Genomic DNA, 14,670 nt, shown 5'->3' with positions numbered 1-14,670 from the left:
CCTCACCACAATAACAGAGCCTCAAACCAGAGAACTCACTGCCCTCATCAATCCTCCCCACAATAACAGAGCCTCAAACCAGAGAACTCGCTGCCCTCATCAACCCTCGCCTCAAACCAGAGAACTCACTGCCCTCATCAACCCTCACCACAATAACAGAGCCTCAAACCAGAGAACTCACTGCCCTCATCAACCCTCACCACAATAACAGAGCCTCAAACCAGAGAATTCACTGCCCTCATCAACCCTCGCCTCAAACCAGAGAACTCACTGCCCTCATTAATCCTCACCACAATAACAGAGCCTCAAACCAGAGAACTCACTGCCCTCATCAACCCTCGCCTCAAACCAGCGAACTCACTGCCCTCATCAACCCTCGCCTCAAACCAGAGAACTCACTGCCCTCATCAACCCTCGCCTCAAACCAGAGAACTCACTGCCCTCATCAATCCCCACCATAGTAACAGAGCCTCAAACCAGAGAACTCACTGCCCTCATCAACCCTCACCACAATAACAGAGCCTCAAACCAGAGAACTCACTGCCCTCATAAATCCTCACCACAATAACAGAGCCTCAAACCAGAGAACTCACTGCCCTCATAAATCCTCACCACAATAACAGAGCCTCAAACCAGAGAACTCACTGCTCTCATAAATCCTCACCACAATAACAGAGCCTCAAACCAGAGAACTCACTGCTCTCATAAATCCTCACCACAATAACAGAGCCTCAAACCAGAGAACTCACTGCCCTCATCAACCCTCACCACAATAACAGAGCCTCAAACCAGAGAACTCACTGCCCTCATCAACCCTCACCACAATGACAGAGCCTCAAACCAGAGAACTCGCTGCCCTCATCAACCCTCACCACAATAACAGAGCCTCAAACCAGAGAACTCACTGCTCTCATAAATCCTCACCACAATAACAGAGCCTCAAACCAGAGAACTCGCTGCCCTCATCAACCCTCACCACAATAACAGAGCCTCAAACCAGAGAACTCACTGCCCTCATCACTCATCCCACCACAATAACAGAGCCTCAAACCAGAGAACTCGCTGCCCTCATCAACCCTCACCACAATAACAGAGCCTCAAACCAGAGAACTCACTGCTCTCATAAATCCTCACCACAATAACAGAGCCTCAAACCAGAGAACTCGCTGCCCTCATCAACCCTCGCCTCAAACCAGAGAACTCACTGCCCTCATCAACCCTCACCACAATAACAGAGCCTCAAACCAGAGAACTCACTGCCCTCATCAACCCTCACCACAATAACAGAGCCTCAAACCAGAGAATTCACTGCCCTCATCAACCCTCGCCTCAAACCAGAGAACTCACTGCCCTCATTAATCCTCACCACAATAACAGAGCCTCAAACCAGCCTAACTCACTGCCTCATCAACCTCGCCTCAAACCAGAGAACCACTGCCCTCATCAACCCTCGCCTCAAACCAGAGAACTACTGCCCTCATCAATCCCCACCATAGTAACAGAGCCCCCAAACCAGAGAACTCACTGCCCTCATCAACCCTCACCACAATAACAGAGCCTCAAACCAGAGAACTCACTGCTCTCATAAATCCTCACCACAATAACAGAGCCTCAAACCAGAGAACTCACTGCCCTCATCAACCCTCACCACAATGACAGAGCCTCAAACCAGAGAACTCGCTGCCCTCATCAACCCTCGCCTCAAACCAGAGAACTCACTGCCCTCATCAACCCTCACCACAATAACAGAGCCTCAAACCAGAGAACTCACTGCTCTCATAAACCCTCACCACAATAACAGAGCCTCAAACCAGAGAACTCACTGCTCTCATAATCCTCACCACAATAACAGAGCCTCAAACCAGAGAACTCACTGCCCTCATCAACCCTCACCACAATAACAGAGCCTCAAACCAGAGAACTCACTGCCCTCATCAACCCTCACCACAATAACAGAGCCTCAAACCAGAGAACTCGCTGCCCTCATCAACCCTCACCACAATAACAGAGCCTCAAACCAGAGAACTCACTGCTCTCATAAATCCTCACCACAATAACAGAGCCTCAAACCAGAGAACTCACTGCCCTCATCAACCTCACCACAACAGAGCCTCAAACCAGAGAACTCACTGCCCTCATCAACCCTCACCACAATAACAGAGCCTCAAACCAGAGAACTCGCTGCCCTCATCAACCCTCACCACAATAACAGAGCCTCAAACCAGAGAACTCGCTGCCCTCATCAACCCTCACCACAATGACAGAGCCTCAAACCAGAGAACTCACTGCCCTCATCAACCCTCACCACAATAACATAGCCTCAAACCAGAGAACTCACTGCCCTCATCAACCCCTCACCACAATAACAGAGCCTCAAACAGAGAGGAACTCACTGCCCTCATCAGCCTCCCACAATAACAGAGCCTCAAACCAGAGAACTCGCTGCCCTCAACCCCCTCACCACAATAACAGAGCCTCAAACCAGAGAACTCACTGCCCTCATCAACCCTCACCACAATGACAGAGCCTCAAACCAGAGAACTCACTGCCCTCATCAACCCTCACCACAATAACAGAGCCTCAAACCAGAGAACTCGCTGCCCTCATCAACCCTCACCACAATAACAGAGCCTCAAACCAGAGAACTCACCAATCCCCAGCAACAGCCAATAGATAGAAGCTAGATATTAAAACAACACTAAGTAAAGCTGGTGAACCACTCCACGGAGCTCTCACAATCCTGTTGCTATTCTCAGTCTCTGAATCATCCCCGCTCCGAGAAGGGCTATTACTAGCGGCTCTGGGAGAGGACTCATGGCAGATTCTGATCCTCTCCCTTATCCCCAATCTCAACAGCCCAGTGTGTTCTGACAGATCGCCAAGCGCCACAGGGCTTGACAGGATTAGGCAACGCTGATCAGACAGGAGATACCATCCTGCCTTTACACAACAGCCAACAGGGGTAGAGAGAGAGGTAACGAGAGGGAGTAGCGCGAGAGACAGGGTTATTAATGTGAGAGAGCGCGAGGGTAAGGAGAGAAAGGGAGATGTAACTAGAGATAGGTAACAAGGAGAGAGAGGTAACGAGAGAGGGGAAACGAGAGAGAGCGAGAGAGAGAGAGAGAGAGAGAGCGAGGTATCGAGAGAGAGAGAGAGAGAGCGAGGTATCGAGAGAGAGACAAAGAGTTGGGCGAGAGAGAGAGTTGGGCGAGAGAGAGAGACAAAGAGGTGGGCGGAGAGACAAAGAGGTGGGGCGAGAGAGAGACAAAGAGGTGGGCGAGAGAGAGACAAAGAGGTGGGCGAGAGAGAGACAAAGAGGTGGGCGAGAGAGAGAGTTGAGAGAGAGAGACAAAGAGGTGGGCGGGAGAGAGACAAAGAGGTGGGCGAGAGAGAGACAAAGAGGTGGGCGAGAGAGAGACAAAGAGGTGGGCGAGAGAGAGACAAAGAGGTGGGCGAGAGAGAGACAAAGAGTTGAGAGAGAGGTGGGCGAGAGAGAGACAAAGAGGTGGGTGAGAGAGAGACAAAGAGGTGGGCGAGAGAGAGACAAAGAGATGGGCGAGAGAGAGACAAAGAGGTGGTCAAGAGAGAGAGACAAAGAGGTTGGCGAGAGAGAGAGACAAAGAGGTTGGCGAGAGAGAGACAGAGGTGGGCGAGAGAGACAATGAGGTGGGCAAGAGAGAGACAGAGGTGGGCGAGAGAGAGACAGAGGTGGGCAAGAGAGAGACAGAGGTGGGCAAGAGAGAGAGACAAAGAGGTGCGCGAGAGAGAGAGACAGAGGTGGGCGAGAGAGACACAAAGAGGTGGGCGGGAGAGAGACAAAGAGGAAGGCGAGAGAAAGACAGAGGTGGGTGAGAAAGAGAGACATATTCAACTTGAGCTCCTGATATATTTCATATTTTTTTCTTCATAAAATGAGAATAACACTCAAATCTAAAAAGAATTTCAGACAAGTGATGAACAACAACTCTATTCATTCAGAATAGAAAAAAAGTTACTTTGCGCCTCAAGTTTTGACTCGAGCTAGCCAGCATGCTAACAAGCTAGCCAGCATGCTAACAAGCTAGACAGCATGCTAACAAGCTAGACAGCATGCTAACAAGCTAGCCAGCATGCTAACAAGCTAGCCAGAAGAAACCTAGCAAGGGGAGTTAATACAACTACATCAAACGACCAAACTGAGTGAGTAAACCAAAAAAAAAAAATGAGACGGACTAACTTTAAACATATCTTGTGTTTTTTTTTTGTGTGAAGATTTGTCACTCTTTTTGCTGTTTTTTGAGCTAAATTACAGCTAGCTGGCAACAGCAGCAGACGAACAAATCGGTTGCCATGGCAACGGGGCAGCAGAACAGAGCAGCAGCAGCAGTAGCAGAGCCCACAAGCACCATGTCCCCACTCCTCCTCAGCGCTGAATCCATTCCCTACCCTCCAGAGGCCAAAAATGACACAACGAGGAAAGCTTTTAAACAGACACTACTAAAGGGGAGGCCAGAAACCCTTTTCGCAGACAACTACAAAAACGGTGATGTGAGTAATCTCATCTTCCTCACTGACCCGCCAAACGCATGGCGCTCAGCAGTGTGCTCTCACTACCCATCCATAAAGAAAGAGGGAATCTGTAATGGGTGGACGCTGAAAGTCAAAGAGACAGACGACCCTGACAGCACCATGATAACAATCAACCTCTACAAGACTGGGACTGTCATGGTGCAAGGTAACATTAGGCTGTTTGAAACAGACTTTCAGACCATTAAGGAGAGAGCAGAGAGAGTACACCACCAGTGACATGCCCTCCCACAAGACAAACTCCACCAGCACCACCACCCCTACTCTCCCCACCCAAAAGGCACATCCAGCACCTCTCTTCCACCATAGTGGAGGACATGCCCCAGGAGGAGAGCAACCCCCTCAGTGCAGAGCAGGTTCAGGCCCTCCTCACCACCATGGCTGCCATGAGGGATGAGTTCACCAGACTGGAGGGGGAGGTGGTCCTGCTGAGGGTGAGCATAAGCAAACAGCAACCAGACAACCACACCTTAGAGGAGCTCCTAACCAAGGTGAGGACAGAGCAGGACAGCAGCCTTGCAACACAGCTGAAAGAGGCTCAGCAAGAGAGAGACGGACTCAAGAGAGAGCTGGCTGATCTAACAAAGGAGGTGAGAGCTGGCTGATCTAACAAAGGAGGTGAGAGAGCTGGCTGATCTAACAAAGGAGGTGAGAGAGCTGGCTGAACTAACAAAGGAGGTGAGAGCTGGCTGATCTAACAAAGGAGGCGAGAGAGCTGGCTGATCTAACAAAGGAGGTGAGAGCTGGCTGATCTAACAAAGGAGGAGAGAGCTGGCTGATCTAACAAAGGAGGTGAGAGAGCTGGCTGATCTAACAAAGGAGGTGAGAGCTGGCTGATCTAACAAAGGAGGCGAGAGAGCTGGCTGATCTAACAAAGGAGGTGAGAGCTGGCTGATCTAACAAAGGAGGTGAGAGCTGGCTGATCTAACAAAGGAGGTGAGAGCTGGCTGATCTAACAAAGGAGGTGAGAGCTGGCTGATCTAACAAAGGAGGCGAGAGAGCTGGCTGATCTAACAAAGGAGGCGAGAGAGCTGGCTGATCTAACAAAGGAGGTGAGAGCTGGCTGATCTAACAAAGGAGGCGAGAGAGCTGGCTGATCTAACAAAGGAGGAGAGAGCTGGCTGATCTAACAAAGGAGGTGAGAGCTGGCTGATCTAACAAAGGAGGTGAGAGCTGTAGTAATAACGATCTGACCACTCTAAGAGAGGACAGGCTGCAGGAGAGAAAGAGAACAGAGGACAGGCTGCAGGAGAGAACAGAGGACAGACTGCAGGAGAGAACAGAGGACAGACTGCAGGAGAGAAAGAGAACAGAGGACAGACTGCAGGAGAGAACAGAGGACAGACTGCAGGAGAGAACAGAGGACAGACTGCTGGAGAGAAAGAGGACAGACTGCAGGAGAGAACAGAGGACAGACTGCAGGAGAGAAAGAGGACAGACTGCAGGAGAGAACAGAGGACAGACTGCAGGAGAGAACAGAGGACAGAGGACAGACTGCAGGAGAGAAAGAGGACAGACTGCAGGAGAGAACAGAGGACAGACTGCAGGAGAGAACAGAGGACAGACTGCAGGAGAGAACAGAGGACAGACTGCAGGAGAGAACAGAGGACAGACTGCAGGAGAGAACAGAGGACAGACTGCAGGAGAGAACAGAAGACAGACTGCAGGAGAGAACAGAGGACAGACTGCAGGAGAGAAAGAGGACAGACTGCAGGAGAGAACAGAGGACAGACTGCAGGAGAGAACAGAGGACAGACTGCAGGAGAGAACAGAGGACAGACTGCAGGAGAGAACAGAGGACAGACTGCAGGAGAGAACAGAGGACAGACTGCAGGAGAGAACAGAGGACAGACTGCAGGAGAGAACAGAGGACAGACTGCAGGAGAGAACAGAGGACAGACTGCAGGAGAGAAAGAGGACAGACTGCAGGAGAAAGAGGACAGACTGCAGGAGAGAAAGAGGACAGACTGCAGGAGAGAAAGAGGACAGACTGCAGGAGAGAAAGAGGACAGACTGCAGGAGAGAAAGAGGACAGACTGCAGGAGAGAAAGAGGACAGAGGACAGACTGCAGGAGAGGACAGAGGACAGAGGACAGACTGCAGGAGAGAAAGAGAACAGAGGACAGACTGCAGGAGAGAACAGAGGACAGAGGACAGACTGCAGGAGAGAAAGAGAACAGAGGACAGACTGCAGGAGAGAAAGAGGACAGACTGCAGGAGAGAAAGAGAACAGAGGACAGACTGCAGGAGAGAACAGAGGACAGAGGACAGACTGCAGGAGAGAAAGAGAACAGAGGACAGACTGCAGGAGAGAAAGAGGACAGACTGCAGGAGAGAAAGAGAACAGAGGACAGACTGCAGGAGAGAACAGAGGACAGAGGACAGACTGCAGGAGAGAAAGAGAACAGAGGACAGACTGCAGGAGAGAACAGAGGACAGACTGCAGGAGAGAAAGAGGACAGACTGCAGGAGAGAACAGAGGACAGACTGCAGGAGAGAACAGAGGACAGACTGCAGGAGAGAACAGAGGACAGACTGCAGGAGAGAAAGAGGACAGACTGCAGGAGAGAACAGAAGACAGACTGCAGGAGAGAAAGAGGACAGACTGCAGGAGAGAACAGAGGACAGACTGCAGGAGAGAAAGAGGACAGACTGCAGGAGAGAACAGAAGACAGACTGCAGGAGAGAACAGAGGACAGACTGCAGGAGAGAAAGAGAAAAGAGGACAGACTTCAGACACAGACTGTCTTTGTCTCTCCCTAGACACAAAAGGAGAAAGGTGTGGTACCCAACAACGCAGAGTGCCATGGGACTGCTTGACAAGGCCCATCTCGGGTCGCCAAGCCACATAATCATACACATCGGAAGCAGCGACGCTGCATACTCAGCAGGAGTGGGTGGCGACTGCACTACGGGGAGTGATTGAGAAGGCCTCCACAATCTTCCCCAAATCAAGAATCGTTATGTCAACCCTTCTACAGAGGAAGGACCTCTGCGACCCAATGTACACCTGGCCCACCATCCCACCCTCGATCTGGACTCTCTCTATGACCATGTTCACCTGTACAGGGAGACAGTCCCCACCACCCCACCCTCGATCTGGACTGTCTCTATGACCATGTTCACCTGTACAGGGAGACAGTCCCCACAATCCCACCCTCGATCTGGACCGTCTCTATGACCATGTTCACCTGTACAGGGAGACAGTCCCCACAATCCCACCCTCGATCTGGACCGTCTCTATGACCATGTTCACCTGTACAGGGAGACAATCCCATCCTCGATCTGGACTGTCTCTATGACCATGTTCACCTGTACAGGGAGACAGTCCCCACAATCCCACCCTCGATCTGGACCGTCTCTATGACCATGTTCACCTGTACAGGGAGACAATCCCATCCTCGATCTGGACTGTCTCTATGACCATGTTCACCTGTACAGGGAGACAATCCCATCCTCGATCTGGACTGTCTCTATGACCATGTTCACCTGTACAGGGAGACAATCCCATCCTCGATCTGGACTGTCTCTATGACCATGTTCACCTGTACAGAGCCAGTCCCCATCCTCGATCTGGACTGTCTCTATGACCATGTTCACCTGTACAGGAGAAAGTCCCCACCACCCCACCCTCGATCTGGACTGTCTCTATGACCATGTTCACCTGTACAGGGAGACAGTCCCACCACCCCACCCTCGATCTGGACTGTCTCTATGACCATGTTCCCCCTGTACAGGGAGACAGTCCCCACCACCCCACCCTCGATCTGGACTGTCTCTATGACCATGTTCACCTGTACAGGGAGACAGTCCCCATCCTTGCCAAGACTCTCAAGGAGGTCACTTTAAACACGCATGTCCGACAATTAACTTTTACTTACGGATGAGCCTCCACTTGTCACAGGCCGGCTCATAGCCTGTGGCAACAATGAGGGGACGCGAACAACAGGTATAGGCCAATTAAAACATGTTCTTTATTGTAAACAAAACTATTAACTTTAAACTAAGAAAAAGGAATGAGGTGTGGAAGTATCATAATGTAAGGTGTATGTAAAGTGCATGGATGCGTGAATCTGTGTGTGAATGACTGAGGGAAAACTCTGCAAAAACTACAAAGAAACAAACAAAACAGGTTCATACCTGGAGGAGCGGAGAGAGAGAGAGGTGATATTAGTGACAGTTTAAATACTCTGATTGCAGGTGACTCCGATCACTAACGACCCTCCTCTGCCTGCAGGAGGAGCCGCCCCTGCAATGCAGAGGAGGGGCTGTGACAGTCTCCATCCAGGAACAAATCGGAGCAATCTCCACCCCACCGAGATCACCGAGACAACACCCCGGACCAGCACCCTGGAACCCCCAGCCACGACCACAGCACCACCAACCTCAATGCCGACCTGTTGTATTCAGCATTTCACTGTGAGGTCTACTACACCTGTTGTATTCAGCATTTCACTGTGAGGTCTACTACACCTGTTGTATTCAGCATTTCACTGTGAGGTCTACTACACCTGTTGTATTCAGCATTTCACTGTGAGGTCTACTACACCTGTTGTATTCAGCATTTCACTGTGAGGTCTACTACACCTGTAGTATTCAGCATTTCACTGTGAGGTCTCCTACACCTGTTGTATTCAGCATTTCACTGTGAGGTCTACTATACCTGTTGTATTCAGCATTTCACTGTGAGGTCTACTACACCTGTTGTATTCAGCATTTCACTGTGAGGTCTACTATACCTGTTGTATTCAGCATTTCACTGTAAGGTCTACTATACCTGTTGTATTCAGCATTTCACTGTAAGGTCTACTACACCTGTAGTATTCAGCATTTCACTGTAAGGTCTACTACACCTGTAGTATTCAGCATTTCACTGTGAGGTCTACTACACCTGTTGTATTCAGCATTTCACTGTGAGGTCTACTACACCTGTAGTATTCAGCATTTCACTGTGAGGTCTACTACACCTGTTGTATTCAGCATTTCACTGTGAGGTCTACTACACCTGTTGTATTCAGCATTTCACTGTGAGGTCTACTACACCTGTAGTATTCAGCATTTTACTGTGAGGTCTACTACACCTGTTGTATTCAGCATTTCACTGTTAGGTCTACTACACCTGTTGTATTCAGCATTTCACTGTAAGGTCTACAACACCTGTTGTATTCAGCATTTCACTGTTCGGTCTACTACACCTGTTGTATTCAGCATTTCACTGTGAGGTCTACTACACCTGTAGTATTCAGCATTTCACTGTGAGGTCTACTACACCTGTTGTATTCAGCATTTCACTGTGAGGTCTACTACACCTGTTGTATTCAGCATTTCACTGTGAGGTCTACTACACCTGTAGTATTCAGCATTTTACTGTGAGGTCTACTACACCTGTTGTATTCAGCATTTCACTGTTAGGTCTACTACACCTGTTGTATTCAGCATTTCACTGTAAGGTCTACAACACCTGTTGTATTCAGCATTTCACTGTTCGGTCTACTACACCTGTTGTATTCAGCATTTCACTGTGAGGTCTACTACACCTGTAGTATTCAGCATTTCACTGTAAGGTCTACTACACCTGTAGTATTCAGCATTTCACTGTGAGGTCTACTACACCTGTTGTATTCAGCATTTCACTGTGAGGTCTACTACACCTGTTGTATTCAGCATTTCACTGTGAGGTCTACTACACCTGTAGTATTCAGCATTTTACTGTGAGGTCTACTACACCTGTTGTATTCAGCATTTCACTGTGAGGTCTACTACACCTGTAGTATTCAGCATTTCACTGTGAGGTCTACTACACCTGTTGTATTCAGCATTTCACTGTTCGGTCTACTACACCTGTTGTATTCAGCATTTCACTGTGAGGTCTACTACACCTGTAGTATTCAGCATTTCACTGCAAGGTCTACTTAGAGGTTTGGCAAACCTTTGTTTCATTTAATTAATATATTAATCTACAAAGTAGCCTTGATGTCAATTTCCCTGTGTACAATATGGTCTCCCTATCCTGGGACGGGCCAGCGGACATGTTTTGAAGAGTCTGGACGTCCACTGATACAGAACACTGTGGCAAACACCATTACACTCTGCCTGCTGGTAATAAAATATACTAAGACCTTCCTTGTCCGCAATGTCTGCAGCATTACAAAGAAAAAGCTTACTACCTGATTCTGATGCACAGATAGCTTACTACCTATTGATAATACTACCTGATTATGTTGCACAGATAGCTTACTACCTATTGATAATACTACCTGATTCTGTTGCACAGATAGCTTATTGATAATACTACCTGATTCTGTTGTACAGATAGCTTATTGATAATACTACCTGATTATGTTGCACAGATAGCTTACTACCTATTGATAATACTACCTGATTCTGTTGCACAGATAGCTTATTGATAATACTACCTGATTATGTTGCACAGATAGCTTATTGATAATACTACCTGATTCTGTTGCACAGATAGCTTATTGATAATACTACCTGATTCTGTTGCACAGATAGCTTATTGATAATACTACCTGATTCTGTTGTACAGATAGCTTATTGATAATACTACCTGATTCTGTTGCACAGATAGCTTATTGATAATACTACCTGATTCTGTTGCACAGATAGCTTATTGATAATACTACCTGATTCTGTTGTACAGATAGCTTATTGATAATACTACCTGATTCTGTTGCACAGATAGCTTATTGATAATACTACCTGATTCTGTTGTACAGATAGCTTACTACCTATTGATAATACTACCTGATTATGTTGCACAGATAGCTTATTGATAATACTACCTGATTCTGTTGTACAGATAGCTTACTACCTATTGATAATACTACCTGATTCTGTTGCACAGATAGCTTATTGATAATACTACCTGATTATGTTGCACAGATAGCTTATTGGTAATACTACCTGATTATGTTGCACAGATAGCTTATTGGTAATACTACCTGATTATGTTGCACAGATAGCTTATTGATAATACTACCTGATTCTGTTGTACAGATAGCTTATTGATAATACTACCTGATTCTGTTGCACAGATAGCTTACTACCTATTGATAATACTACCTGATTCTGTTGCACAGATAGCTTATTGGTAATACTACCTGATTCTGTTGTACAGATAGCTTACTACCTATTGATAATACTACCTGATTCTGTTGTACAGATAGCTTACTACCTATTGATAATACTACCTGATTATGTTGCACAGATAGCTTATTGATAATACTACCTGATTCTGTTGTACAGATAGCTTACTACCTATTGATAATACTACCTGATTCTGTTGCACAGATAGCTTATTGATAATACTACCTGATTATGTTGCACAGATAGCTTACTACCTATTGATAATACTACCTGATTCTGTTGCACAGATAGCTTATTGGTAATACTACCTGATTCTGTTGTACAGATAGCTTACTACCTATTGATAATACTACCTGATTCTGTTGCACAGATAGCTTATTGGTAATACTACCTGATTATGTTGCACAGATAGCTTATTGGTAATACTACCTGATTATGTTGCACAGATAGCTTATTGATAATACTACCTGATTCTGTTGTACAGATAGCTTATTGATAATACTACCTGATTCTGTTGCACAGATAGCTTACTACCTATTGATAATACTACCTGATTCTGTTGCACAGATAGCTTATTGGTAATACTACCTGATTCTGTTGTACAGATAGCTTACTACCTATTGATAATACTACCTGATTCTGTTGTACAGATAGCTTACTACCTATTGATAATACTACCTGATTATGTTGCACAGATAGCTTATTGATAATACTACCTGATTCTGATGTACAGATAGCTTACTACCTATTGATAATACTACCTGATTATGTTGTACAGATAGCTTACTACCTATTGATAATACTACCTGATTCTGTTGTACAGATAGCTTACTACCTATTGATAATACTACCTGATTCTGTTGCACAGATAGCTTATTGATAATACTACCTGATTCTGTTGCACAGATAGCTTATTGGTAATACTACCTGATTCTGTTGCACAGATAGCGTTCAAGCTTTTGCACATTGTTGAGGACACTCAGACCCAGCAGGCTGTGGACAGACCAGTGGGGTGTTTAGTAGAGAAGTCTATAAAAGGCTCAGACAGCTCTGTGATGCTGAGGACACTCAGACCCAGCAGGCTGTGGACAGACCAGTGGGGTGTTTAGTAGAGAAGTCTATAAAAGGCTCAGACAGCTCTGTGATGTTGAGGACACTCAGACCCAGCAGGCTGTGGACAGACCAGTGGGGTGTTTAGTAGAGAAGTCTATAAAAGGCTCAGACAGCTCTGTGATGTTGAGGACACTCAGACCCAGCAGGCTGTGGACAGACCAGTGGGGTGTTTAGTAGAGAAGTCTATAAAAGGCTCAGACAGCTCTGTGATGCTGAGGACACTCAGACCCAGCAGGCTGTGGACAGACCAGTGGGGTGTTTAGTAGAGAAGTCTATAAAAGGCTCAGACAGCTCTGTGATGCTGAGGACAGGATAGATGGCAGAGGAGAACTCTCGTTGTTGCATTTTCGAAAGCCCTGTGTCAGCGGGGAGGGGGAAGCTTCGGAGGCGTTACCCAGGATATTTCATTCATAATGGCCCCAGAGCAAAGGAAAAGCCATGGGGGAATATGCCCCTCAAGACAACCAGTATGTCAGTTTCCAAGTGGCTGACCGACTGAATGTTCAGTTTGAAAAGGTGTGTGTGTGTGTGTGAATGTGTGTTGTGAGTTCCTGTTTACCTTGGCGGGGCCCAGTTGTGTCTGGTGCAGTCCAGGAGGGTGCCGACATAGGTCTTGTTTCTCCAGGTCACGTTAACTACCAGCATGCCTGGGAACAGAGAGAGGAAGAGAAGGAATGATGATCACAGAGGAACTGTCATCATGTCTTCCTTCATCAGTCAGGGGTGTAAACCCATCCTGCCTTCTAGTGAGTCCGAGCCACTGTGCTCCCTGCCTCTGCACTGCTCTGAGCTTTTTTCATCTGGTTATTTATAGCCACTGTGACCTCTGCCTCTGCACTGCTCTGAGCTTTTCATCTGGTTATTTATAAAGCCACTGTGACCTCTGCCTCTGCACTGCTCTGAGCTTTTCATCTGGTTATTTATATAAGCCACTGTGACCTCTGCCTCTGCACTGCTCTGAGCTTTTCATCTGGTTATTTATAAGCCACTGTGACCTCTGCACTGCTCTGAGCTTTTCATCTGGTTATTTATAAAGCCACTGTGACCTCTGCACTGCTCTGAGCTTTTCATCTGGTTATTTATAAGCCACTGTGACCTCTGCACTGCTCTGAGCTTTTCATCTGGTTATTTATAAGCCACTGACCTCTGCACTGCTCTCAGCTTTTCATCTGCACTGTGACCTCTGAGCTTTCTGCCTCTGCATCTGAGCTTTTCATCTGGTTATATAAGCCACTGTGACCTCTGCACTGCTCTGAGCTTTTCATCTGGTTATTTATAAGCCACTGTGACCTCTGCACTGCTCTGAGCTTTTCATCTGGTTATTTATAAGCCACTGTGACCTCTGCACTGCTCTGAGCTTTTCATCTGGTTATTTATAAGCCACTGTGACCTCTGCACTGCTCTGAGCTTTTCATCTGGTTATTTATAAGCCACTGTGACCTCTGCACTGCTCTGAGCTTTTCATCTGGTTATTTATAAGCCACTGTGACCTCTGCCTCTGCACTGCTTTTCATCTGGTTATTTATAAGCCACTGTGACCTCTGCCTCTGCACTGCTCTGAGCTTTTCATCTGGTTATTTATAAGCCACTGTGACCTCTGCCTCTGCACTGCTCTGAGCTTTTCATCTGGTTATTTATAAGCCACTGTGACCTCTGCCTCTGCACTGCTCTGAGCTTTTCATCTGGTTATTTTATAAGCCACTGTGACCTCTGCCTCTGCACTGCTCTGAGCTTTTCATCTGGTTATTTATAAGCCACTGTGACCTCTGCACTGATCTGAGCTTTTCATCTGGTTATTTATAAGCCACTGTGACCTCTGCCTCTGCACTGCTCTGAGCTTTTCATCTGGTTATTTATAAGCCACTGTGACCTCTGCCTCTGCAC

General features: G+C 47.2%; 1 protein-coding gene across 1 annotated transcript in view; it reads right to left on the bottom strand.

The window, feature by feature from the left end:
• The window catches only part of LOC124037390 (unconventional myosin-IXAa-like), an 80,835-nt gene that overhangs the window by 46,099 nt on the left and 20,066 nt on the right, over positions 1-14,670 (bottom strand). Inside the window, exons 2-3 of the mRNA XM_046352092.1 lie at positions 13,346-13,433; positions 12,837-12,933 (exon numbers count right to left, since the gene is read on the bottom strand). Coding sequence (XP_046208048.1) covers positions 12,837-12,933; positions 13,346-13,433 — 185 coding nt within the window. The remainder of the gene's footprint in view (positions 1-12,836; positions 12,934-13,345; positions 13,434-14,670) is intronic.

Source organism: Oncorhynchus gorbuscha, linkage group LG06 (genome assembly GCF_021184085.1).
Source record: "Oncorhynchus gorbuscha isolate QuinsamMale2020 ecotype Even-year linkage group LG06, OgorEven_v1.0, whole genome shotgun sequence".
Lineage (NCBI taxonomy): Eukaryota > Metazoa > Chordata > Actinopteri > Salmoniformes > Salmonidae > Oncorhynchus > Oncorhynchus gorbuscha.
This window is presented reverse-complemented; position numbering and strand designations above follow the sequence as displayed.